Genomic DNA, 25424 nt, shown 5'->3' on the forward strand with positions numbered 1-25424 from the left:
GCAGCTCCACCAATTGGGCATTAATTCCTATATCCTCTCCCATAATTGTCACTTCCATTTTGTCTCATTAGTAATCATTAGTGGATCATTCTGGAAAGGGCAAAGGGCTAGAAGTAGGTGGGGTCCCTCTAGGCCAAGCCTCCTGCTGCTGCCTTCTCCAGGGTCCAGGCCCAAAGGACTGGCCTCCTTCTGCAGCCCAATGGGCACCAACTGTAAGGTCAAGGTCAAGGTTAAAGTCAAGGGTGAGTCTGGAGCCTGTGAAGAGGAGCCAGCCACTAAGGCCAGGGGCTCTCACTTTCCATGCACGTCCTGCACCCTCGCTTATTCAAGGCTAGGACGCTGGGGCAGGAGATGGCTCCCCTGGCTAGGAAACCAAAGGTCTAGGAAGAGCCAGGCAGAGCCCAAGAGAAAAGGAGCCTGAGCATGCGCACTAGGCCTGGCGCTGCCGAGGAAGAGGCGGAGCCTGAGAATGGCTTTGGGGCCGGCTAGACTACGTTTCCCAGAAGGCCTTGGCTGCCAGCGGAAGCTTCGCCCGCGCGGTAGCATAGGGAGTTCTGCGTCACGTCCGGTCCTGTGGCCTTTCCTCGGTCTGGCCGCTTTCACAGCATCCTCTGTCTCCCCTCCAGCTACCCCGCGGGCAGAGGGGTGCGGCGCACCCCGGGTCAGAGTGAGTGGGAACCGGCTGTGGGCGTCGGGCTGGGCGAAAGGAGCGGGCCAGGCTGGCGGCAGGCCTGCGGGGCTTTGGGCCTGGCCTAGGCGCCAGGGGGGGGGGTGGGGTTTGGCACTTGTTGGAGAGGCTGGCGCGTGCGCAGTGCTCCTCCGCGCCCATTGGTCGGCCGGACTTGGGGGAGTGGCGCGAGCCTCCAGCCAATCAGCTGCACCTGCCTTCTTCCTTTTGGTATGAGGCGAGCATCAGGTCGGTGTTTGGTCTGTTGGGGACCTGCCCCTGCCCTCAGGGAGTTTTCTTTCTAAGCCCTGGGTGAATGGGAGTCCTTCGCTGGGAAGCCTCCAAGGGCTGGAGTGGGGGAAGGAGAGCATGTTGCACAGCCTGGGCAAAGACCTGGAGGCTAGAGATGCCGTGTCGTAGTGGGAAGGAGTCAGGCCACTTTGACCCAGTAACATTATACACAGAGGGGAAAGGTGAAAATGAATGCTAGGCCATTTCTGGGGACGCCAGCCAAAGCAGGAGCGGAAGGGGCGGCCGAGCGTCTGGTGGCAAAGCACTTCTCCAAGCTGCAGCCCATGTCCGAGGTGTCTCCTTCGGTGGGGGCTCCAGGCCGGGGCCCAACGGGTAGAGAAGCGGCGTGCCCGGCAGCCTTGGGCGCCCAGCTGCGGTCCTGAGGGTCCGGGGCCGTGTGGGGCACTTGACGTCCCCCCACAGGGCAGGGGCTCGGCCCTTTTTTAGGGACGCTGGTAACGGGAGCCACAGCCACTTCCGGGATGCCCTGCGCACCACCTCCTGTAGTGAAGACACGGGGCATTAAGCTGGTTCTGCATGGCCCAGAGGATGGCGGCGGGCACCGCCCTGGGCCGGGGAAACCATGGGCAGCCCCTGCTGCAGGACCGCACCGCGTGTGAACTGGGGAGCATCCCAGGGGCGGTGCTGGGCTGGCAGAGGGGACAGAGAAGATGGTGGGCACGAGAGCACCTGGTGAAGAAAGCCAGGGGGACATCAGAGGCCCTGGGTCCCGGCACGTGGTGGGAGCAGCCCGGAGAGGCACAGAGCGATGCTGGAGCTCGTGGACCCACCGGGGTGCGACCTGCACCTCACGGAATCTCGTGGCCAGCTAGGAACCCCGCCAGAGCGAGGAGAGGGCTGACCAGCCAGACAGCACGTCCGGCCAGCGAGGGCCAGCAGTGGCCAGCTAAGAATCGCCCCCAGAGCAGGGAGACCAGCTGATCGCAGGTCCAGGCATGCGGTGGTGAGGGCCAGCAGTGACCAGAGAGAAGATGGGTGACTGGGGAAGGACAGCCCAGACTGGGAGACATCCGGCGGAGGGGGGATGACAGCAGATTGGGTCAGTGAAGGGAACTTCAGACTGGAGCCCGCAGGTGGGCCATTCGTGGTGGACATCCTAGGGTGGGAGGAGGGCGGGGTGACAGGGGGCAAGGCGTTTGAGAGGATGACCCCTGTGTGTCGACATCCCCTAAGGGGATGCAGAAGATGGACTGTGAGCGGGCAACGAACTGGGTGAGGAAGGAGGGGAGGGTCCTGGGGGTCTGTCAACATTAGCTGCCAGAATTCTGATTGTTGGTAGAGAATCAGTGAATTGAGTGACCCTCCTGGGAGGGAGAACGTGGAAAAAGTCACGGCCAGAGACACCCCAACTGCTCCACTCTGACCAGCCCGTTGGTTGAGGGGATGGAGTGAAAGTGCAGCCAGTGACAGCCGGGGCAGTCAGGGAGCCCCAAAGATGTGGAGAGTGGGAAAGGAAGATTGAAGCCTGGGGCTTGTCCCTGAGCACAGCAGGGAGGGCTTTAAAGTAGGCCCTGGGGTGGGGTGGAGGGTGCCCAGGGTGTCAGGACCGTGGGGTGGCCGTGCAGACAGGAATGAGTTTGTTCAGGCTCAGCGAGGAATAGTTAGGGTACTTTCTGACTGTCCACAGGCCCCCAGGGCTGTCCTTTCCAACCTCAGAACAATGGGCAGAGTCCACCAGCCTGAGGCTCTGTCCCCGCTGAGGCCCAAGCCCAGCCAGCATTTCCGTAGCGCTCTGGGCTTCTGAGCCCCTGACAGATGTGATCACATGGGGTCAGAGATGAGGAGCAGGCTGAAGGAGCCCCCCATGGGCTCGGGGCCACAGGGCTCTGCCTGGGTCCCCTTGGAAGTTTGTCTCAGGTGCAGCCTCCTTTTGGAAGCCTGCCGGGAGGACCTTGTTCTTCCTGCCCTGCTTTCCCCCTGCCTGGCGTCTCCCACCCAGGGGGTTCCAGGAACATTGTGGGGTTGGGGATGCCCTGCAGGGCTTGTGGACTGCAGCCGCTGGCGCTTCTCACGTTTCCGTTTCCTCCCCAGCGCCCCTCCTGAGGATCCTGCAGCCCTTGCCCGATGCTGGGAGCATCAGAGAAGAGCATGGCCTCCAAGCCGCAGGAAGCTGGCGTCCCCCCGGTGAGTGAGAGCGCCTTCTTCCTACAGCTGCCACCAGAGCCCTCCCACGTCTGGGCACCTGTGTGCAGATGGAGCTGCAGGACTCACCTGGGCATACTCTCCCAGTTTGTCTCCCCATAGACCGTGAGCCCCTGGTGGGCACAGAGGGAGACTGCCCTGGTGTGGCATCAGCTGTGTGACAAGGACTCCCCAGAGGAGGCAGGCAGGGGTTCTCTGTTCTAGAGCACAACATTTGGGGTTCTAGCATGCCATGGCCGGCTCTCTTCCTTCTCTGCCTGGCTTTCACTTGCCCTCGGCCTGTGCCAGGCCTGGGCCTAGACTGACAGGATCTGAGAGCAGCTGGTGGACTTGGGGTCTGGCACCCTGGCCTCTACCACCTCCTTCTGTGCCTTGGGACTGGGCTCGGCCTGGTGGGTGCAAAATGTCAGCCTGAAAGTTTGGTTAAAGGAGGCAAGCAAGCTAGGTGATAGAAAAATCCATATCGTTTATTCCCTTAAGCTAGCAGAGCTAGCTTATTGTATGTACAAGGAGCCAAAACATAAGTTCTGAGTGCCTGAACAAAGAAATGAGAAAACTTATACACATTTTTTTCTAGTCCCGACTCAGCATGCCTGTATTACATCGCTTTTATGACCCCCCCATGTATGTTTAACCATGATACAAGAAGAGGATTTTCCTTAATGGAATAGATTGTAAATGCAGTAAGTCAGGAGAGTTGACAAAGTGTCAGTTAAAACTACAACCAGGATCCCTGTGTTTAATTTACCATTAACATTCCATAACATAGTATATGCCCATAAAATATTAAGATAAGAAAAAGTCACATAATTCAAGATAATTCCTTGGGGCTAAAGGTCTCATCCTTAATGGCCACGGACAGAGGAAAGAGAGGTCCATCTGGGCTTGTTGACCCAAGATAGAAGTATTCTGAGTTTACTCAGAGATCAAAGAGACTGTTAGGATCAGGCTTTTCTTCTGGTTAATCAGTTCAGACTCTGAGTCTTATTGAGATTACAAAAATGATATAAAATGGTATTAAATTGATCCTCATTTCCTCCTTTTGGTCAAAGGTAAGCAGTAGTCTTCACTTGTAGACCAAGGAAAAAGGTATGGAAAAACCTCTATCTTCTTGAGGGGTGAAGTCCTAAAAATCCTTATCTGGATGGATTCAGGTTTTTTCCTTCTTCCTGTGGTTGGACATCCCCAGAGATGGGCTGTGATTGTAAACTAATTGTAAACAGGCAGAAGGAGCGAGTTGCAAGGGGGATCAGGGTAGGGGGCATAATGGGAAAACAGAGCACCTAAGTAAAATAAGCGAAAGACACCAAAGATACAGGTAACCATTCTTGGGAATGCAAAGGACTCAGACAGGGAGCTGTACTTTGTACAGGTTCTGGTCCAGACTTGGGAAAAAGCTGCCTGTGTCTGATGCTGTCCCCTTCAGCCTCTTTGAAACTGGAGGGCAAGGTCTCCTATGGGCTCAGATGTCCACTCGGGAGCAGGGGCAGTCCTCAGATGTGACAGAAGGATCGAGGAGTCCATATTCATGAGTTGGCAGCTATAGGAATAGTCAGACCTGATAGGAGCTCCCAGAACACGTATGATTTCATAATTGAGAGAAAAACAGCACAACATAGGTCCCAGCCACGCAGGGCTAAGTTCAAACAGTGCAATAAATGGTATGGTATCCCAGCCACACAGAGCTGAGTTTAAACAAATAGAATAAAGTTTTTCTCACAGTTCACAAAATTGCGCAATTACATTAAGTCACGTACAGACCAAACCACAGTAGTCTGATATTGAGAGGGAGAAATTTGCATGTGATGTGTTTTGCATTTACACATTTAGATAACTAAGAAACTTCAACATGAACCATACAAAGTAATGCAATCTTTGTTAACAATGTTGACTAACATTAAATTCCTCGTATCCCAGTTACCTATTCCCAATGTCCTTTTAAGCAGCACTTTTTTTTTTTTTGGAATTCCAGATGCCTGATCCTAGTTATCTGGTCCCTAGATAGTAAAAGGGAGTTCTGCTTCTCTGGTTCAGATCTAGAAATTCCCAGATAATTCTTACTTAATATAACTTAGTACAGTCACTTAAATTTGGTTCTCCATTTTTGAAACTTCAAAGTATTTCAGTTTATATTTTATTTGCTGTTTCTGTCCTTACCTAAATCTTGTACCTGGTATAAGAATCCTGTAAAATATGAAGGTCCAACCATAAATTGAACTGATCTTCCTTTTAAATTATCAGACAGGTACTTTATAAAGAAAATATAATTTCACTTATTACCACTGTCTTACACAATTTTGTGCAAAAATCCAAATTTGAGATCTTATTACCAAAATACACTTATGGCTTGAATTTCCTTGATAGATTTTGGAGCCAATCATACGCATCTGTACATAATTCTTAGGGGAATCAATCTGATCCTATGGCTTTTCTCTAAATTTGTTATCCCCTTTTTTTTAATTAGACATCTATCACATTACCTCTTTGTCTTATTACTTTGTCTAATCATTTCCTCCTTTTGGAGGATGTTATCTCTGTATTATTTTAATTTTTGTTTGGCCATGAACATAGGTTAAAATTGTAAGCTATTCATTCCTGCATCCTATTCAAACTCAGAGATATTGCAATATTCATCTATTACCTAATAGATTTAGCATTGTGCTTACAAAACTTCCTGATAATATAAATTTGCTATGAAAGGAACGAGGGACAATGTCATATAGCTTAACAGAAGGAAAGAACTTCCTTAGCTCTGTTTGATTCCAGGCATGAGTCATATCTGATAGCCAATCATATAGTCACCAGGTGCTGAAAGCAGGGCTTAGGAGTAATAGGTGGGGATTTTTTCCTTTTCAGAAAGGAAGTGGCAGAATTGGGAAATAGAGTCAGGAAGATCCTACCTAGGTTGTGTACAAGGTCGTCTTCAAAACTTTTTCCCAGGCACAAACATCTACCTTTAAAATTCTCAGCCTGTAATGCCTGCCATTCTACTACTGGCTTCATGTGACCTATCCCTGTAATCAGAGATTAAAACAATATTAAATTGTGGTCCCATAAAATCTTAAATAGCAAATAAATATCCTTCAGATAGGACTGTCCCAAATTTCATTGAGCTGATAATTATCAAATCAAGGTACATAACTTTTCTGTCTTCTAAAATTCTTTCTCACACCCTCTCAACCTACTTAAACCATCTGAAACTAGTATTCTCTCAGGACAGGAGAGGCTTAGCTAACTCCCATTTGTCCCCAAACCTTCTTATCTGCCTTTCATATTTCCAATCAAACATTTATTTACCTTTCCAGATCTCTCAAACCCATTATTCAGCCTTCCTTTATGTTTCAACCATAAGACAAAATAGCTCATAAATTAGTGCTTTTTACTGACATATCTGACTGTACTGGTATCCCATTGCAGCTTAAACAAAACAAAGAGGTTAATGACTAATCCCACAGGTTGATGAATTTTTCCTTGCTTCACAAGTTTGTTTAATCTTCCCTAATTATACTCATTCTGAAAGAATGAGGCACTTCAGGAATTAAATCTTTTACGTATGATAACTTCAAACACTAATTTTAATGACTGAAATGAAAATTTAGTAGGTCTTCTAAAGATCACAAAAAGATTTTTTAACATTTCTTCTAAAAGTGTTTCCCCTTTTAAGACAGTTTTAAAATTTATCCTGATGTAAAAAGGGTTACTAGACTTTTTCTGAAGAAAATTATTTGGAAAGTTTTAAAATGATAGACATCTCTTTCTTTCTCCTCAAAGCAAATTAACCCTTAAACACTGAAATTCATTAACTAAGTTGGTGGGAAATGTCCTCATTCTCAAATATTATACAGAATTCCTAGATATTTCAAAGTTCCTTAGTCAAAAAGGTGTTGTAATGGGGAGAACACTTAGTTTCTATAAATTACATACCCAATTAAATTAGCCTTGTCACAATAACAGAGTTTACCAGGACTTTAAAAAACTTTCTCCATAGGAATTCCTCTACACTGAAAACTTTACACAGGATTGATAAGAATTCATGGCTAGATGGTTACAATTCTTAATCTAACAACATCTAGACTATAAGAGGAATTATTTTTCTAACAGCATAGATAATGCAATGGTAACCAAGTTGCATAATATAACAAATTTAGAAATATAAGTACACCACAAGCAATTATCGTGTATTTAAAACTTGAAACAGAACTAATTAATTATCAAATCAGGTGATCATGACTTAGTTGGATGAGCAAATCAAATCTGGATTCATAATCAGTAGTGCCAACATTTTAATTTCTAAGGCCCAATACTCTCAGCACTGTAAAGGACAAGATTATTATCTATAAAATCACATTTTTTTCTTTAATATTGCTGATACATCTGTATGCCAAATTCCACAATTTAGAAATGTAACGATGCCGTAAACATAATTATGCATTTAAAAATTTGAAACAACCCATTTATCAGTTAGGTGAACATATTCCTAAATCTCCTTGCAAAGAGAATCTTTCACTTCATCATTTGAAACTATAACTTTAAATCACCAGATGTATTCTATCACATCCCTTTAAAAACCCAATTCACATATATCAAAATCAGATTAAAATGGCTATATCATTTCTTACCACACAGCGGTCTTCTCAAATTTCACAGTCTGTGAGGATTTTAGGGATACAATGCAATTTTAGAAATACATTAACAATAAATTTCAGATATCAATTGTATTTCCAGATTACCACATGTAGAAATTATTCAGCTTATTACTTTTGGTATTTAAAAACCACTTCATAAGTTAACAATTACATTAAGTCAGAGAGAGATAATAATAATGTTGTATCTAACATATACCAGACTTTATGTTATGCATTTTACAATCATTATCATTTTGATCCCGTAACAACCATCATTATTATTTTCCCTTTACAAATCAGTAAACAGGTCAAACAGATTAAAATACAGTTTTGCAATTGGAACAAGAAGTGTGAAGTTACCTAGAGCAGAAGCTAGTATCCCAGTGGTGACAATTCTGGGAGGCAGAAAGTCCAAATCCATCTACCTCGCCCTTCCCCCACAACTGCAGAAGTTACTGAGCCGAAAGCGGTTTTGCAGCTGCTAGGTAGAGTGGGCAGAATGCATAGGACCTGAGTGACATTTCCAAGCTTTGCCAAAAAGGATGAGCTACAAAGGTATCCAGGGGCACAGGACTGTCAGAATACTGTCAGTCTGTGAATTTCTGTCCTTCTCCTCCTTTTGCCAGGTGGGGAAGGATGATTTAAGTTTTCCCTACAGTTCTCCTGCATTCTCTTCTTGTAATCTGATCTGGGAGAAGGGGAGTTAACAGGAATCCTTGTGGCTGTTTAAATTTCCCACACTGAGATACCCCCTTAACTCCAGGGACGGAGTGGGGAATGATAAGTGATCCAGATTAGAAATGGGTGTTTTTAGCAAGAGTGAGCTCCCGGAGTGATCTATAGTCTCAGGACTCTTCTGATAATTCCAGTTAATCAGTTTCCAAAATTTTTAATGCCTGCGTTTCAGATTTTACAAGGTAGTAGACTCATTTCACAGCTCACACACAGTGACACACACCAACAGACAAATTGACAATTTAACAGAACAAATACAGACTGAGCTCAGAATTTAACAACAAAGAGAGGGAATTAGAGGCTTTCATGAATTGGCTATTAGCAGCCTTATGGTCTTTGGGGAAGCCTTGGTGTCCCTGATGTTTCTAACTCTCCATAACCTATATCCAGAGTGTAGCTGTCCTTCTCAAAAACAAAGCCCTTGGGAAGGGGGGGAAGGGAGGGCGGGAAGAAAGGAGGCAACGGCAGCAGTGGTACAAAGTTATCCTCCTTAGACTAGGGCAGGTAAGGGAGAAGCGAGGAGTGGGGACAAGGTACGTTTATCCTCCCCAAATCAGAGCCTTTAAGGGAACATGAGGCAGGAAGGAGTCGAGGAATAGGGGAGAGAGAGTAGAGGAACAGCTAGAGCTGGAGCTGTTAGAAAAGAGGGAGAGCGAGGTGGAGGGAATTAGCAGCTTTTCGAGCCTTAAGGGAGAAGGCTTTTGCTTTTTGTTCTGGCTCAGCCATCTTAGCAAACCCAAGGTGAAAAACATTCCCAACTTGTTTTCAAAGATCGATCTACAGAGGGGACCGAATTAATCCAGTGCAATTTAACGCGAATCGGTCCCCACCCCCAGAGCTAGCTTAAAGGGAATTTCGGGCTTCAAACATTTGTGGGAATCCTTTTTGGAAGCTGGGAATAGGGACAGCTTACCCCCCGACCTTGTTAAGGCCAAAATTCCAGGAAAAATGAATCCTGAGGTGTCTGAAGTGTTGGCAAAGTTGGGCTGCAGTTCTTTGTCCTGTTTCCATTATTTCCATCCGAAGTTCACGGCACCGTAACTGTCAACCTGTAAGTTTGGTTAAAGGAGGCAAACAAGCTAGGAGATAGAGAAGTCCATGTTGTTTATTCCCTTAAACCAGCAGAGCTGGCCAGAACGTAAGTTCTGAGTGCCTGAACAAAGAAATGAGAAAACTTATACACATTTTTTTCTAGTCCCGACTCAGCATGCCTGTATTACATCACTTTTATGACCCCCCCCCCCATGTATGTTTAACCATGATAGAAGAAGAGGATTTTCCTTAATGGAATAGATTGTAAATGCAGTAAGTCAGGAGAGTTGACAAAGTGTCAATTAAAACTACAACCAGGATCCCTGTGTTTAATTTACCATTAACATTCCATAACATAGTATATGCCCATAAAATATTAAGATAAGAAAAAGTCACATAATTCAAGATAATTCCTTGGGGCTAAAGGTCTCATCCTTAATGGCCATGGACAGAGGAAAGAGAGGTCCATCTGGGCTTGTTGACCTAAGATAGAAGTATTCTGAGTTTACTCAGAGATCAAAGAGACTGTTAGGATCAGGCTTTTCTTCTGGTTAATCAGTTCAGACTCTGAGTCTTATTGAGATTACAAAAATGATATAAAATGGTATTAAAATGATCCTCAAAAGCGGCCAAAACGGGCCAGGGTCTTGCCTTGGGGGCTCCTGTGGGCCTAGGACAGATCCATTGTGGATGGGGATAACTGAGGGGAGGGGCCCTGGACTGACGTTGGAACAGGAAGGCATTCATTAAGTGCTTTCTGTATGCTGAGTACTGGGGACACTGAGAGGGTCAGAGGCTGGGTCAGAGAGGACTGGGAGGAAAGGAGGGGGCCGGGGTCTGGGGGCAGCGCTCCGAGTCTAGGGGGTGATGTCGTCAGACCTGCGCTCTGGGAGATCTCTTTGCGCAGTGAACGGAGGAGGGGGATGGACTGTGGGGGGAGAGACTGAGGCAGGCGGACCCCGGCTGCTGTCATAGACCAGGTATCAGGGGGTGAAGGTCTGCACTGATGCAGGGGCAGCGTCACAAGAGAGGAGGGGCCTGCGAGGGGAAGACCACAGGCCTTGGCAGCACCTTGGCTACACCTTGGGGGGCGGGGTGAGATAGTGAGCAATCCAGGATGACTCCAAGGTTGTGCACTGGGGAGGATGGGGGCTGGGAGGCTCGGGTTGGGGGGACTGGGGGGATGGCAGAGTGGGGGATGAAACCCTGGGGGCATTGGGAGGCAATGGGCTGGGGGATTGGGAGATTGAAGGCTGGGGAGATGGGAGGCTAGAAGGCTGAGGGGCTGGGGGTGCCCTGGACAGTCGGCGCGCTGGGGGCCTCGCGGGACAGATGAGGAGCTGAGCTTTGGACACCTTGGGTTTGGGCCGCTTGCCCTCAGAGGAGGGGAGGAAGCGCCATGTGGGCGGGGTCTCTATGACCCTGTGAAGCAGCCTCTGCCCTTCTCATTTTGCACCTGAGGAAACTGAGGCACACAGGGTCCGGCGCCCTCCCAGAGGCCTTGCTGGGAGGGTCTGAGGCTGCATTTGAGCTCAGGGCTTCCTGACTCCAGGCCCGGCCTGTGGGGGGCGCTGCCTCACAGAGGTTCGGGCTGGATCTGGAGACAGGAGAACAGGAAAGTGGGACTGAGCCTGGGGGAATCCCAGCCGGAGAGGGTGTGGCCCGGAGGAGGGCGGAGCCCCAGGAGGCATCTGCCAGTTAAGGCTGGGGGATGGGTCAGACACTGCTGACTGTGACCGGGGCGGTCAGTTTCCTTGGCTGTAAAATGGGAACAGCGCCCCCTAGAGTCATCGTGAGGATCTAATGCGGGAGGGTTTGTTGGGCTCTGAGGGCGCTTCCTCTGCGCTCCTTCCCCGCCCCCTCCTTGGGTCCTCTGGGGCGCGGCTGGACCAGTTCGCAGCCCATCCCCCTGCCGCCCATCTCGGCTCCTGACCAAGGCCGGGTCTCAAACTCTGGGTCGCTTTAACGAGCAGTGATTGGGACCAGTTTTCATGTGGTTGTTGGTAGCTGGGATTCTGCCTCTCCATGCCCTTGACCATTTGCCTGTTGGTCTTGTACTTCTAGATCTGGGGAGGGGGCCTCCTACTTCTAGATCTGGGGAGGGGGTCTCCTACTTCGAGATCTGGGGAGGGGGTCTCATACTCTCCTACTTCTAGATCTGGGTCAGTTCCTCATCTAGCTTGGAAGTGAGAAACTTCCTCCCGGGATGCTCTCCCAGTGACCTATCTCCTTTGGTCCGGTTTGTCAACAGACTTTTCTGTTTTCCGCCCTCAGAATCCTCGGCTGTCTTCTCCATGCTCCCCATGCCCCTGTGGTGCCCAGTTCTTCCTCTTTCTGGGTCCTTCTTCATCCTCTCCCTTGTCCTGGATGTGACCCTTTATGGACGGGTGACACCACGTATGGTTATGACTCAGTGTGCAGTCAATTATCAGCATCCAGAATTCAATCTGTAGTTGCGCACAGCTGCTTACAAAGGAAAAAGCAGAGATAAGTTGGGGCAGGTCTCCCTTTGGCTAGAGAGAGACAGCCTGGGAACAAGATGTGTTTATGAGAACTGGATGTGCTTTGGAATTGGGTTTCAGGCACAGGTGCCCCAAGCAGAGGCTGTTAGGATTTAGGGTCCAAGCACAAGCACCTCATCACTTTGACTGAGTCCGAGTTTTATAGAACAGATCCTTTTATGAAGGGACTTGTTCTGTGACGTTCAGATCTGGTCAAAGGGCCGCACTTGAGAACGTAGAGGGCCCTGTGTGGCCCCCCCATCTGCTGACCAGCCTCTCTGTTTTGGTGATTGTCACTTTGGAGTGTGGTTCGAGATGTGGTTACAGCCAGGCGCCTTTTCCTTCCCTTAATCTTCACTGCTTCCAGATAAATTGGTTACTTTTTTCTGGCTCTACAAAAGCATCCCTTGGTAATAAATTGATAAATCTTACTGAATAAATACATTAGGTGGCATCGTCCTTTCTCTAGGTGAATATTACTGTTACTTTAAGTATTTCAATAGTTACCACTTAACAGTTTTTATTGGTGTAAGAAAAGACCTCTGATAGCGGAGCAGCACCTAAATGCTTTGATATTCATTCATTGGTTCACAGTGACATCGCTTTTGTTACACAGTCCTTAGCATGAAGCTGTATCTCATGTGCATCTGATGCTGCGAATTCAGACTGTTCCCCTCTGCAGAACAGGAATAATGAATACTTGCAGCACCTACCTCATGGAGCTTTATTATCTTTAGTGACTGAGGTCTGGCTTACGAGTCAGGGGGTCTCATGACTGTGTGAGCAGGGGTAAATCATCCCTTAGAGCCCCAGACGATTCTCTCGGCCCACACGGGTGGGAGGTGCCACCTGAAATTCCCTCCATTGAGGAAACTGCCGATGCAGGATGGCCAAACCAGAGCTTGTCCATCTGTGCTGTTAATGGCCTCACGTTGCTGCGTGATTCAGAGTCTAGGACAGCCTTGGCCACGCAGGATGTTCTCAAGAAGTATTTGACTTAGAATACCTTTGAATTGTGGCCATCTGCCCTCCCACTTGACCTCCAGCTGCCTGCCCTCATCAGGGAGCTCCTGCTCCCCAACACACATGGCCACCTTTCCTAGCTGCCCTCAGCTGTGCTTCACTTTTCCCTGGTCATCTCCTGACCAGCCTCCCTGCCGCTGAATCCTGCCCTCTTTGCTACTGGAAAGGGCTGGTCGGTCAGCCTGCTGGTGGCTCTCTCCACTCATAGACCCTGTTTCTTCCCAGGCCAGACTACCCCTCCTAGATCACTGCTCCCCTGTCTGTGTGATTCCCCCTCCCGGATCACTGCTCCCCAGTGCATGTAATTCCCCCTCCCAGATCACTGCTCCCCCATCTGTGTGATTCCCCCTTTTAGAATGGAAGCTTCTTGATGGCAGAGACTGTCTTGCTTTTTTTCTCTTTGTATCCCCAGTGTGTATTAGTACAGTACTCGGCACATTGTAAATGCTTAATAAATGCTTTTTCATTTATTTCCTGTGAGCTCTACACCCTACTCCCTGCCAACTCCCCCTCTCTTCCCAGGGCTGCAGGTGGGAAGATGCCTGGTAAATACAGATATTTTTGGTATTTCAGGAATCAGTCACATTCCAGGATGTGGCTGTGGAATTCACTCGGGAGGAGTGGCGAAGCTTAAATCCATCTCAGAAAGAGTTATACAAGGATGTGATGCTGGAGAACTATCGGAACGTGATCTACCTGGGTAAGGTTGGCTGCCACCCAGTCAGAACCTGACTCCGTGCCTCCTCTCTTAGTGAGTCTTTGGGGGCAGGAATCTGGAGCTATGAACATTTATTGTTTGACATGCAGAAACCAGAGAGGCTTTATCTTTTTGTGAGACAAAAAGAGAGGGCATTTGAACTGCCTCTGAAGGGAACAAGTTTTTCTCAGTACCACTGGAAACGGGGAACTTGACTAGTCTGAGAATGTACCTTCCTCACTCACTGGTGCTCCAACTTCCTTTACATCCCAGGGCTAATCTCATACATAAAAGGTTCTCCTTGTGTTAGCAAGGGACGATTTTATGTCTAAGCCCAACTCTGTAAGCCATTCCTTCATGTTTCCTGGCAGGACAAGGTAGAGTGTGTTTTGGATGTCCAGAGCATCTTCTGGGCTTCCTGGCAGGCCTCCTTTTCCTCCACAGAGAGGTGGGACTATGATTGACTTCTTTTCTTACATTTTTATGGGTGCTTTTTGAAAAATGCTCTCATCTTTTTCCTGGAATATAGTCCCTTGGACCCCGGCACCATTGAACTCACACGGGTGACTGATTTAAACAGATTTAAACAAAGCCAGAAATGTAGCAACCACATTTGGCAATGTAAGCAACAGCCCCACCTTTCTGCCTAGAGGAGGAAGCACTGTATCTTCCTTTGAGGATGGAATTCTGATATGGCTTTCTATTTCCAGCATTTTTCCATTTTCAATGAACAGGATTTGCAGTCTGCAATCCAGATGTGATTGACCAGTTGGAGCGAGGGGAAGTGGCTTGGATGCCAGAGGGAGGCCACCCAAAACGCACCCCTCCAGGTGAGTTCATGGAGACAAGGCAGCTCTCTATTAGGCATTTGGTGGAGGCATTGGCAAAGTGTAAGATAGAGAGGTCTCCTCCCGGTGCCCCCAGGCCTATGGGCAAGGTCTCAGGCTGCCTTCCTAGAGCCTCATCTTTGATTTAGCATGTGCCGCTGATGGCGGCTGTCACCGCCTGTGTCCGTTATAGACAATCAATTCCTCAGTCAAGGACGTGGGGTTTTCTCTTCTTCTCTTCCTCAGTGTTACCTTATCAATAGGAGCCATCCTCATGTTCCACTTGCGTCAATTCATTGTCTCTTTTTTAATGTGTCTTACCTTAAAACAATTGTAAATGCCCTTTTGGCTTCTGCATCTCCTTCTGATATTTTCAGTGTTTTTTGAAGACAGATGTCACGGTCATTTTTAAAAACTATTGTCATCCTTGTCTTCCTTTCTTCAAGCCACGTTGCTTCGCTGCATTCCCCAACATTGCTGGGCTCATGTTGCACTCGCGAAGGCAGAGCCCTGGCTCCATCTGTCCAGACTCGTTCAGTTCTAGTCCCATTGAGGGACTCAGATTTGGTGTCCTCACATTTATGTGAACTTGCTGTGAATACTTTTTTAAAATTAATTAATTTTTTTTTAGTTTACAATACTCAGTTCCACAGGTTTTTGAGTCCCAAATTTTCTCCCTCTCCTCTCCCCCCAAGATGGCATGTGATCTGATATAGGTTCTACATATACCTTCACATGAAACTTATTTTTCCAATAATCAAGTTGTAAAGGAGAATTATAACCAATGAAATGAACCATGAGAAAGATGAAACAAAACCAAAAATTAATTCAAATCAAATTAAAAAAAAAAAGAGAGAGCAAGTGGTTTGCTTCAATCTGCATTCAGACTCCATAATTCTTTCTCTGGATGTGAATAGCCTTCACCATCGTGAGTCTTTTAGAGCTGTCTTAGAACCTTGCATTGTTGGGAAGAGCCAAGTCTATGAAAGTTATTCATCGCAGAAGCAATGTGTCTGTTGTTGTGTGCAATGTTCTCCTGGTTCTGCACCCCTCACTCAGCATCAGTTCATATGAGTCTTTCCAGGTTATAATGAAGTCCATCTGCTCCTCATTTCTTATAGTACAATAATATTCCATTACATTCATGTATTACAGCTTGTTTAGCCATTCCCCAATTGATGGGCATCTCCTTCATTTGCAATTCTTTACCACCACAAAAACAGCTGTTATAAATATTTTTGTACATACTGGTCCATTTCCCACTTATATGATCTCTTGGGGATACAGCCCTAGAAGTGGTATTGCTGGGTCATGGGATATGTACATTTTTATAGCCCTTTAGGCATAGTTCCGAATTGCTCTCCAGAATGGTTGGATCAGTGCTATGAGTACTTCTTGAGAGAGAGAGAGGTCCTGGTTTCCTTACGATAGCACTTTTCGGATGTGCTCCTTGGAGTAGAACTGTGGCATGGTCAGTTTTGAAGCACCAGCCATGTATTATCATATTTCCTTTCGAAAAGATGGCCATTCACAGTGCTGCCATCAGCATAACTAACTATGCCAATTCCTCTACAGCTCTGCCAACGATTTTATCACTTTTAAGTGTCTTTATTCATCTCATCAGCATGTTGTGGGAACTGAGAATTGTTTTAATTCTAACTTCTTTGATTATTAGAGTTTGACTGATGTTTCAGATTGTTATTGATAATTTGTAATGCCTGTTTTGACCAAAAAGGTTCTTGAAATTTGATCTCTTAAAATTTGATTAAATTACTATGAAGTCTGAAAGTCAGAGTTTTAGCAGAAATATTTAAGGCAATACTATTTTCTTTCTATCTATTTCTTTCCATTTTATCCTGGATACCTTGCTTTTTGTCATACAGAAACTCTTCAGCTTGCTATAATCTAATTAATCTTCTTTGTCTCCTAGAATTTCTTCTATTTGTTGAATGGATAAGAATTTCCCTCTTCTCCACAATTGCAATGAATACACCACAGTAGATAGGTTTGCATGGTTCACAGATTTAGAAGGAAGAGCAGACCTGTGGGATGACAGAGTCAGGATCCAAGAAGAATCTGACAGGCTAGACCATGGGGCTGGGAAATTGAGATGGGATTTAATGTGGATAAGTGTATATAATAACAAGGATAAGCCTTACACCTGCGTGCCAGACATCAAGTCCATAAAACAAGATGGTCCCAGAGCTAAGTGGCCTTCTTTCTTTAAAGAAAGACTTGGGGCTTTAGCAAACTTTAAGCAAAATGTAATTAAAAAGCATGACCTGGCAGCCAGAAAGGAGATATGAGGGGAGGTGGCACAGGGCCCAGGACCAGGCTGGGTGACGCCCTCTCAGAGCACTCATGCAAAGCATTCTGGGACAGCTGGAGATTGGACTTAGACCTCTTTAAGGCCTTTCCTCTTGGAGTGGAAAATGAGGAGTGATCATTTAGGGGAAGCCAGATAATGGGAGTTTTTAGGTGTCTGCCTCAGGGAGTTTGCATTTATCTTGGAGGAGAGGATGCAGGAGAAACAATAATTAAACAGGGTCCTGTCATGGTGTCACTGAGATTGTAGGGAGATGAATCCAGCAGCCTTGTGCTGGATGATAGAAGGGAAAGGAACAAGAGACGGCACTGCTGAGGAGGCTACCCTACCACCTTTGTGAGTTGGTTAGTACTTAACAGTCTAACTCCATTCTGTCTTCATCATTGCTTACTGGTTGTCCCATATTTTCCCCTTGTCATCTTTCTTCTTTAGTCTGTTTACCTGGTGACTCCATTTCTCCTTGCCACCCAACCCCATAGCCATTTTCTTTATTGTTTCTGTTTAGTCTTCCTCCTTCCTTCTTTCCTATCCTCTCCCCTTCCCCTCTCCTCCATAGAAGGGATATATTTGCAAGTTGTTAAAGCCATTACCTCTTTATAGATGTTCTCTTTCATTTCCTTAATTCATTCATTTATACTACAGTAAGGATTTGTTCATAAATCAAATATTCATTCTTTAAATACTGTTTTTTCTTGGAAATAATTTAATCTTGAATCTGTGTTCATTTCACGGTATTAATTGTTTGCCATTATAACTTTACATAACACCGAGTACCCTAATGCAAAGTCAGATGAGACTGAAACTGTGTCCTCCTCCCCTCCTGTCCAAGAACAGGAGAAAAGTTCTAAAGCCTGTGAGCAGTCCTTGAAAAATGGAGGAAAAGAGACAGTATTAATCATTCCCTTTCCTTGTTCTTCCTTTCAGGTAGTAAAAAAGTTATTCAGTACCAGAAAGTTTGTACTTTGGAGAAACGTTATTGCTGTAATGACTGTGGGATGACCTTCCTTGAATACAAGCAACTTGTCCAGCATCAGAAAATCCGTCCTGGAAGAAAATTTTATGAATGTAATGAATGTGGGAAGTCCTTCCTGGAGAACTCCAAATTTATTGTGCATCAGAGGATTCATACTGGAGAAAAACCTTTTGGATGCCAAAAATGTGGGAAGACCTTCCGCCAGAATTCACAACTTATCCGACATCTGAGGATTCATACTGGAGAGAAACCTTATGAATGTATTAAATGTGGGAAGGGCTTCCACCAGAGCTCAGACCTCATTCGACACCATAAAATTCATATTGGAGAGAAGTGTTATAAATGTAAGAACTGTGAGAAGACTTTCCTTGAGAACTCAGCACTTGTTCGACATCAAAGAATTCATAAAAGAAAGAAACCTTATGGATCCAATGAAGATGAGAAGACCTTCCATGAGGGCAAACAATTTACTGAACCTCAGAGACTCCATAAAGGAGAAAAACCTTCTGAATGTATGGAATCCAGTGGCAAGGAATTCAATCTAAAGAAACAACATCAGAAAACTCATACTGGACAGAAACCTTGTGAATGGAACGAGTGTACAAAGGCCTGTGAGAGCTCAAAATTCTCCATATGTCAGAGAATTCAACATACAGATAAATCTTATGAATGTAATAAATGTGAAAAGGTCTTCCACCAAAGACCAGATCTTATTCACCATCAAAAAATTCATGTTGGAGATAAACCTTTTGAGTGTTGTGAATGTGGGAAGGCCTTCCGCTTGAGGAAACAGCTTATTCAGCATCACGTGATTCACGCTGAAGAGAAACCTTACAAATGTGACAGATGTGAGAAGACCTTTGGCCGTAGCGCACAACTTACTCTGCATCGGAGAATTCACACTGGAGAGAGACCTTATGAATGCAGCGAATGTGGGAAGTCCTTCAACGAGAGCAAACAGCTTATTGTACATCAAAGAATTCACAGTGGAGAGAAACCTTATGAGTGTAACAGATGTGAAAAAGCTTTTCGTCTGAAGACACAACTCACTAGACACCAGAGAATTCATACAGGAGAAAAGCCTTATGAATGTAAAGAATGTGGGAAGACTTTCCTGGAGAGCTCAGCACTTATTCGACATCAGAGAGTTCATACTGGAGCAAAACCTTATGAATGCAAAAAATGTGGGAAGGCTTTTCGCCAGAGCTCACATCTTACTCAGCATCAGCGAAGCCATACAGGAGAAAAGCCTTATGAATGTAATGAATGTGGGAAGGCCTTCAGCGTGAAGACACAACGTACTCGACATCAGAAATGTCACGTTAGAGAGAAATCTGTTAAATGAAATTAATCTAGAAGGTCTTTCCTTAAGAGTTAACAACTCTCAGTCAGAAAATTCTTATATGCAGAGCAGTCATTCATGTGGGATGACTTTCCATCTGAGGACATAAAAGCTTACTTTACCTTAGGGCATTTACGCTGGAGAAAAACCCTACGAAGGTGGCAAGTCCAGCCAAAGCACACAGTTTTCTGGGCAACAAAATTTATAGTGGAAAGAAACATTACCAATGTAATAGTTATGCTAAGAATTTCTGAGAAATTAAAAACAAAATGAGTAGCAGAGTGTTGAGCAGATTTGTTAGTGTGTTGGATATGGGAAGGCTTTCCAAAAGAATTTTTTAAAACAAAATTCAGAGGAAAACTTCTTAAATGTATTGAATGTAGGGGTTTTCAACCAGAGTTTAAAATTTAATCCACACCAGGGGATTCACGTTGGAAAGAAATATTATGAAGGTGGGAAGGCCTTCTAGGGTCAACTTTCTTAGCCTCAGAAAGAGGAGAGATATTCTTAACATAATGATTATGAAAAGGCCATTGAGAGGACAAAGATCTTAATGAGTATCAGAAAAATTCATAGTGGAGAGGAAACTTGTCAATGTAGTGAATGGGGGAGGACCTTGATCTGAGTTCAGAACAGATCCACCAGAAAATTCACAGTAGAGAAAAAAAAATATTCTAGCAACTGTGGGAAACTTTCAAATCCCAATACATAGTTACCAGAGTTTAACAAAGTCCCAACATCCGAGTTTACGAGTTGGAGGGCTTCTTAGCTACAGCTGCCCAGGAGTCTCCACACGCCACCAAGAGTGAGAGCCCTAAACAAATTACAAACATAGACAGACCAAATACAGATTCATAGTTACCAACGTCTAGGTTCAGCCCAGGAGCTCGTGCCACTACTGCTGTTTGTAAGAGCTCCAAAGAAGAGAAAGCCAACCCCTGGTTTTATCTTTTTCAGCGTCAGGGGTGAGTCACACATGCGACTCACCCATGTGACCTAGAATCTTCACAAAGAGGTGACTTGAACCCATGTGGTCTAAAAGCCTCTGATGTCCCAAACATGTCACTCAAACTCATGTGTAAACTAGGCCCTCCCCTTAGTTAGCCCCACCTTGGGCCCCACCTTAGTTACTAATCCACACCCATGTAGGTTTTACACCTAATAGGGGTTTGGGCTTGGGGCTTAGCACCTAGTAAGACTCAATGAAATACACTGAATTACTCAAAGGAAACAAAAGCCAAACTTTTCAAGGGCACTTGGTTGAACTAAGTGCTAAGAGCCCATTTTGCTTACCAACACACTAGGTGATGCAGTGGATAGAGCTCAGGGCCTAGAGTCAGGAAGACCTGAGTTCAAATCTGGCCTCAGTTCCTAGTTATGTGATGGGGCAAATCACTTAACCGAGTTTGCCTCAGTTTCTTCAACTGTAAAATGAAATAATAGCAGGACCTACCTCCCAGGGTTATTGAGGGGATCAGATGAGATAATACATGTAGAGTGCTCAGTAAACCTTAAAGTGCTATATGAATGCTTGCTATATTAATGATGCATATGGTCATAGGAGGAAAAGAATCCTGATCACTTCTCAGGAGAGACTGCTAAAATGCTATGATACTTTATGCAGTTAAGTGAAAATAGTTAGCAAGTTTAGGTATTTGCATTGATGTTGGATATTAAGTTTCTAACAATGTTTAATTTGAAAAGAAAAAGCACAGACTTGGCCTTAGAATCTGCCTCATCCAACCTGTCATTTTATGGATGAGGAAACTAAAGTCCAAAGAAGTGAGGATCCAAACCCAGGCCTCTGATTTCAAATGCCAGTTGGCTTTACCTACTCGATAGTGCCTTCTAAGGGGACACAAAAGGGTTTAAAGATATTTGACTTGCCATCTTACTCCTCTTGATTCACATCTTTCAAACAAATGCTAAATATGCAGGCTTTGTTTAAGTCATTTGAATTCTCAGCTGGACCTCTGATCTCACCCCTGTGAGTGAGAGCCCACCCTAGATCACACAGCTTCTCACCTGGTGTGTTGGTAAGCAAAATGGGCTGCTTAGTACTTAGTTCAACCAAGTGCCCTTGAGTAGTTTGGCTTTTGTTCCCTTTGCAGTGTATTTTGATCTGCTATTTCACTGCTAAGCCCCAGGCCCAAACCTCTATTAGGTGTAAAACCTTAGTGGGTGTGGATTGGCAACTAAGGTGGGGCCCAAGGTGGGTCTAACTCCAGGGAGGGCCTAGTTTACATGTCTGGGAGAGCTGAGGCTTCTAGACCACGTGGGTTTAAGTCGCCTATTTGTGATGATTTTAGGTCACGTGGGTGGGTCTTATACTTGAATCCCCTGACACTGAAAAAGATATAAAACCAGGGGTTGGCCTCCTCTTCCTTGGAGCTCTGCTGCAGCAGTGGTGGCGCCTGACTCTGGGCCAGCCCTTGTTCTGAGCTCCTGGGCTGAACCTAGATGTTCGTAACTACGAATTGTATTGGGTCTGTCTGTTGATGTTTGTAATTTGTTTGTATTTTGTTCGGAAGTTCAGGGTGCTGGATTTTTCCTCTGAACTAAGTGAATGCTGTCTGCATGCTGGATTAAAGTAAACTTGTCAACCCCTTCACCTTGCTTTCCTTAGTTAAGCAGATCAAAACCTGTGCTGTTGGCAGCTTTCCAGGTGCTGGCTGTGGGTGGATCTTACACCCCCACAGAAGCTGCTAGCCGGATTGTGGAAACACCTGGACTATTGTAGTAAGCTGCTGTTTGGTTGATGTGCCTCTGATCCATCTCTGCACAGCTGTCAGGGTGATTATCCTGAAGCTCAGGGCTGACCATGACATTGTCACACCCTCCTCAGCCAGCTCTAATGGTGCTCTCTCGCCCTGAGGATCAAATGTAGACGTTCCCACTTGACGTTTAGGTCTCTTCACAACCTAGCCCATTCTTTCTTTTTTAGTCTTATACTTGAATCCCCTCGACCTCTGTAGTCTCAACCATACTGGCCTGCTTGCCATTCCACATATGGTGCTTCATCATCGGTCTCCATGCCTGCAATGTACTCCCTCCTCACCTCTGGTTCTTGGAGTTCCTGATTTCCATCAAGACTCCGCTCAAATATCACCTGTTTCTCTTGGGACCTCAGCTACTAGTTGTCCTGCTTCATCCCCCCAAATTATCTCATATTGACTTGATATGTTCTGTGCATACTTATACATGTACCTGTTGTCTCCTCCTTGAGGGCAGGAGCTACTCTGTTTCTTTTTTATATCCCCAGCACTTGCATGTCTTACCCGTGGTAAGCACCAGCGGATGGGCTGGTAGCAATGGAGCAGAGCACAAGAGGCTGCCTAATTGTTTTTCTCTTGCATTCGCTGCATGACTGGCCCAGCTTGTTTCTGCCCATCTATCGCTTTCTACCCCCCTGCACTCCAGTTTTTCTTAATTCCCTGATTGCAATGTGTAGCCAGCTTCTCATAGCTACCATATAACTCTCCTGTCTTCCGGAATCATGGCCTGTTTGCCTGTTCTTCCCCTTTCGTGATGTCACCGAGTGTCCAAGTACATGGTGATTTCATTTGGAGAGCCTTCCTATGTTGCTCTTAGAACTTTCCTCATCCTTTCCAAGAAGTGATACATAATCTGCAATGATTCTTCTTGTAGCTTCTTCTCACAAACTTACTGTGAACACTACAGTGTGAGATGACCAAGATCCTGTAGGAGCCACTATTTCTGATAGCCTGGGTCCATGATAAAAGCAACTCCACCAATGGCTTTATGTGCATCTAAGAAGAGCCTGTGAGCCATCTCCCCACCGAGCAAGAACTTCCTTCCACCACTTTTATGTATAGAGAAAATATGAACATTCCATTTTTCCAGTAGCATGTCTGCTCTTCAGTCATTGAATAAGGATCTTGCATTTAGAAGAAGAAAGTATAAGTTAATGTTTACAGATAATCTGAAGCCTGAGATTCTTAGTAATCCCTAGCTCTACTGGCACAGCAGGAGTGGGGCAAGACCCTATCATGTGTAAGTAGCTTCAGGCCACCAGGGATTCACATGGCTCTGAACTTTTAAGGGGCTGAGCCACATGGAAAACCCTGTCTTAATGTTACATAACTTCAGGTGCATCCTCATCGCCATGAATCAGCCTTTTACACCTCCCTGAACACTCCTTTAAAACACTCCCATGGTTCCCCGCTCCCGTCATCAGCTGAGACCCTTGCCTCATATTTCACTGAAAAAATTGAGGCTGTTCATTGATGCCTTTTTTTCCTCATTTCATCTCACATGTTCCAGATGCTTTCTCCTACTATCTCCTACTATCTCCTCCAAGGCAGCTAGGTGGTGGTGCCACAGTGGATCACTGAGCCTGGAGTCAGGAAAACCCAAGTTCAAATCCAGCCTCAGACGCTAGCTGGGATAATGACAGCACTACCTTCCAACATGAGATAGTGTTTATAAAGTACCTGCACATAGTAGGTGCTATAGAAATGCTTATTCCCTTCCTTCACCCCTTTTCACATGAAAGACTGGTACCTGCCAAAGCAAACACCTCTACATGCACATGTGATCCCATTCTCTGGCGTGTTGCCCCCTCTCACTTGTCTTCGATGTCTGTCTGTTTACTAGCCACTTCTCTACTGCCTATAAATATACCCAAGTTTCCACCATCTTTGTAAAACTCTCACTTGACCCATCCCCAAGAGTCATTGCCCTGTATCTCTTCCCTTGTGGAGATAAACTCTTCTTACCTCTCTGATCTCATTGTTCAACCGAAACTGCCATTGCCAGGTCTACTGATGATTTCTTAATGGTCAAATCTGATGTTCTTTTCTCAATCCTCATCCTTGGCCTCCCTGTAGCTTTTGACACTATCAGTCACCTCTAGGTTTCCATGATACTCTTATCCTGGTTCTGTCTGACCACTCCCTGATCCTGCTTTGCTGGATCCTATGGTTTTAATTATCTTCTCTGCTGCTGATTACTTGAATTACTACTCATCCAGCCCCTGGACTTTATCTCCGACTGCCTAGTAGACATCTTGAACTAGATTTCCTATAGATATCTTAAAGTTCAACATGCCCCAAACTGAACACATTATCTCCCCCCAGGTCCTCCCCACCCCTAAATTTCTCTTAATGTTGACGGTAACACCAACCTCTCAACCAGGATCACCACCTACATATCACCCTCTATTCTCACACCCCTTCTATCATCTGTTGCGAAGTTCTGTTGCCTTTACTTTTGTAACAAGCCTTGTGTACCACCCCATTCTCTGACACTGCCCTAATCTCCTCACTCCTGGACCACATTGCATTGCTGGTTGGTCTCCCTGCATCATCTTTCCCTGCTTCAGTCTATCCTCCACTCACCTGTCAAATTAATGTTCCCAAAGTACAGATCTGACCGTTTCACCCCCTTATTCAATCAACTCCAGTGTCTCACCTCTAGGATCAAATGTGAAAACCTCTGGCATTTAAAGCCCCTCCCAATCTGACACCCTTTCCCCCCCAACCCTTACCAGGATTCTGCAATTCAGTGACAATGACCTTACTGTTTGGAAGACATTTCTATTCCTTGCCTCTGTGCATTTTCATTTGCTGTCCCCTGTGCCTGGAATGTTCTCTCCTTAGACTCCCCCTCCAGGCTTCCCTAGCTTCCTTCTGGTCCCAGTTAAAATCCAGTCTTCTATGAGAAGCCTTTCTTGACCCCCTTCCCTTAATGCTAGTGTGTCCCCTCTTATTGCCAGTTCATCCTGCGTGTATGTTTGTAAATAGTTTTATAAACACCTACTATGTACCAGGCGCCGTGCAAAGCACAAGTTAAATCTCTTATTATACTTTGAGCTCCTTGAGAGCATGGATTCTCTTTTTTTATACCAGTGCTTTGCAAACTGCCTGGCACATAGTAGGTGCTTAATAATGCTTACAGGCTAACTGTCCTCTCTCGTGGTGCAATCTCAGTGTCTTCCCACTTCCCGGGATTGTGTGTGTGTTTGTCCTTCAGTTCTCTAAGACAACCATGACATCAGGGAGGTGATGACATGACTTGCAGTTGACTTTGATTTGAGTGAGGGAGGCCTGTGCGAGGTCACCAGCCTCACTCTCTCCTCCAGAGCCATCTGGGTCCAGTGGCTTGATATTCACCAGGACAACTGGAGATGTCTTTGACCATTCCCCCCACTCCTGGCTAACCGCTGGAGCACCTACCTGCCAACATGGCTAGTCTGGGGAC

At 45.9% G+C, this 25424-nt stretch overlaps 1 protein-coding gene across 1 annotated transcript; it reads left to right on the plus strand.

Moving 5' to 3' along the window:
* Positions 1-538: 538 nt before the first annotated feature.
* On the plus strand, positions 539-19879 carry LOC118840516 (zinc finger protein OZF-like). The gene is made up of 5 exons (XM_036747981.1): positions 539-667; positions 3011-3103; positions 13611-13737; positions 14469-14564; positions 17812-19879. The coding sequence occupies exons 2-5, from the start codon at positions 3044-3046 to the stop codon at positions 19203-19205; spliced, it is 1677 nt and encodes a 558-aa protein (XP_036603876.1). The 5' UTR covers positions 539-667; positions 3011-3043; the 3' UTR covers positions 19206-19879.
* Positions 19880-25424: the final 5545 nt, after the last annotated feature.

Source organism: Trichosurus vulpecula, chromosome 1, assembly GCF_011100635.1.
Source record: "Trichosurus vulpecula isolate mTriVul1 chromosome 1, mTriVul1.pri, whole genome shotgun sequence".
NCBI classification, from domain to species: domain Eukaryota; kingdom Metazoa; phylum Chordata; class Mammalia; order Diprotodontia; family Phalangeridae; genus Trichosurus; species Trichosurus vulpecula.

Bases quoted from the DNA above. Each gene is read 5' to 3' on its own strand.
- LOC118840516 (XM_036747981.1), top strand. From the start codon at position 3,044: ATGCTGGGAGCATCAGAGAAGAGCATGGCCTCCAAGCCGCAGGAAGCT. The intron at 3,104-13,610 runs GTGAGTGAGAGC...TTGGTATTTCAG, and splicing joins AGGAAGCTGGCGTCCCCCCG to GAATCAGTCACATTCCAGGA. The intron at 14,565-17,811 runs GTGAGTTCATGG...TCTTCCTTTCAG, and splicing joins CCCAAAACGCACCCCTCCAG to GTAGTAAAAAAGTTATTCAG.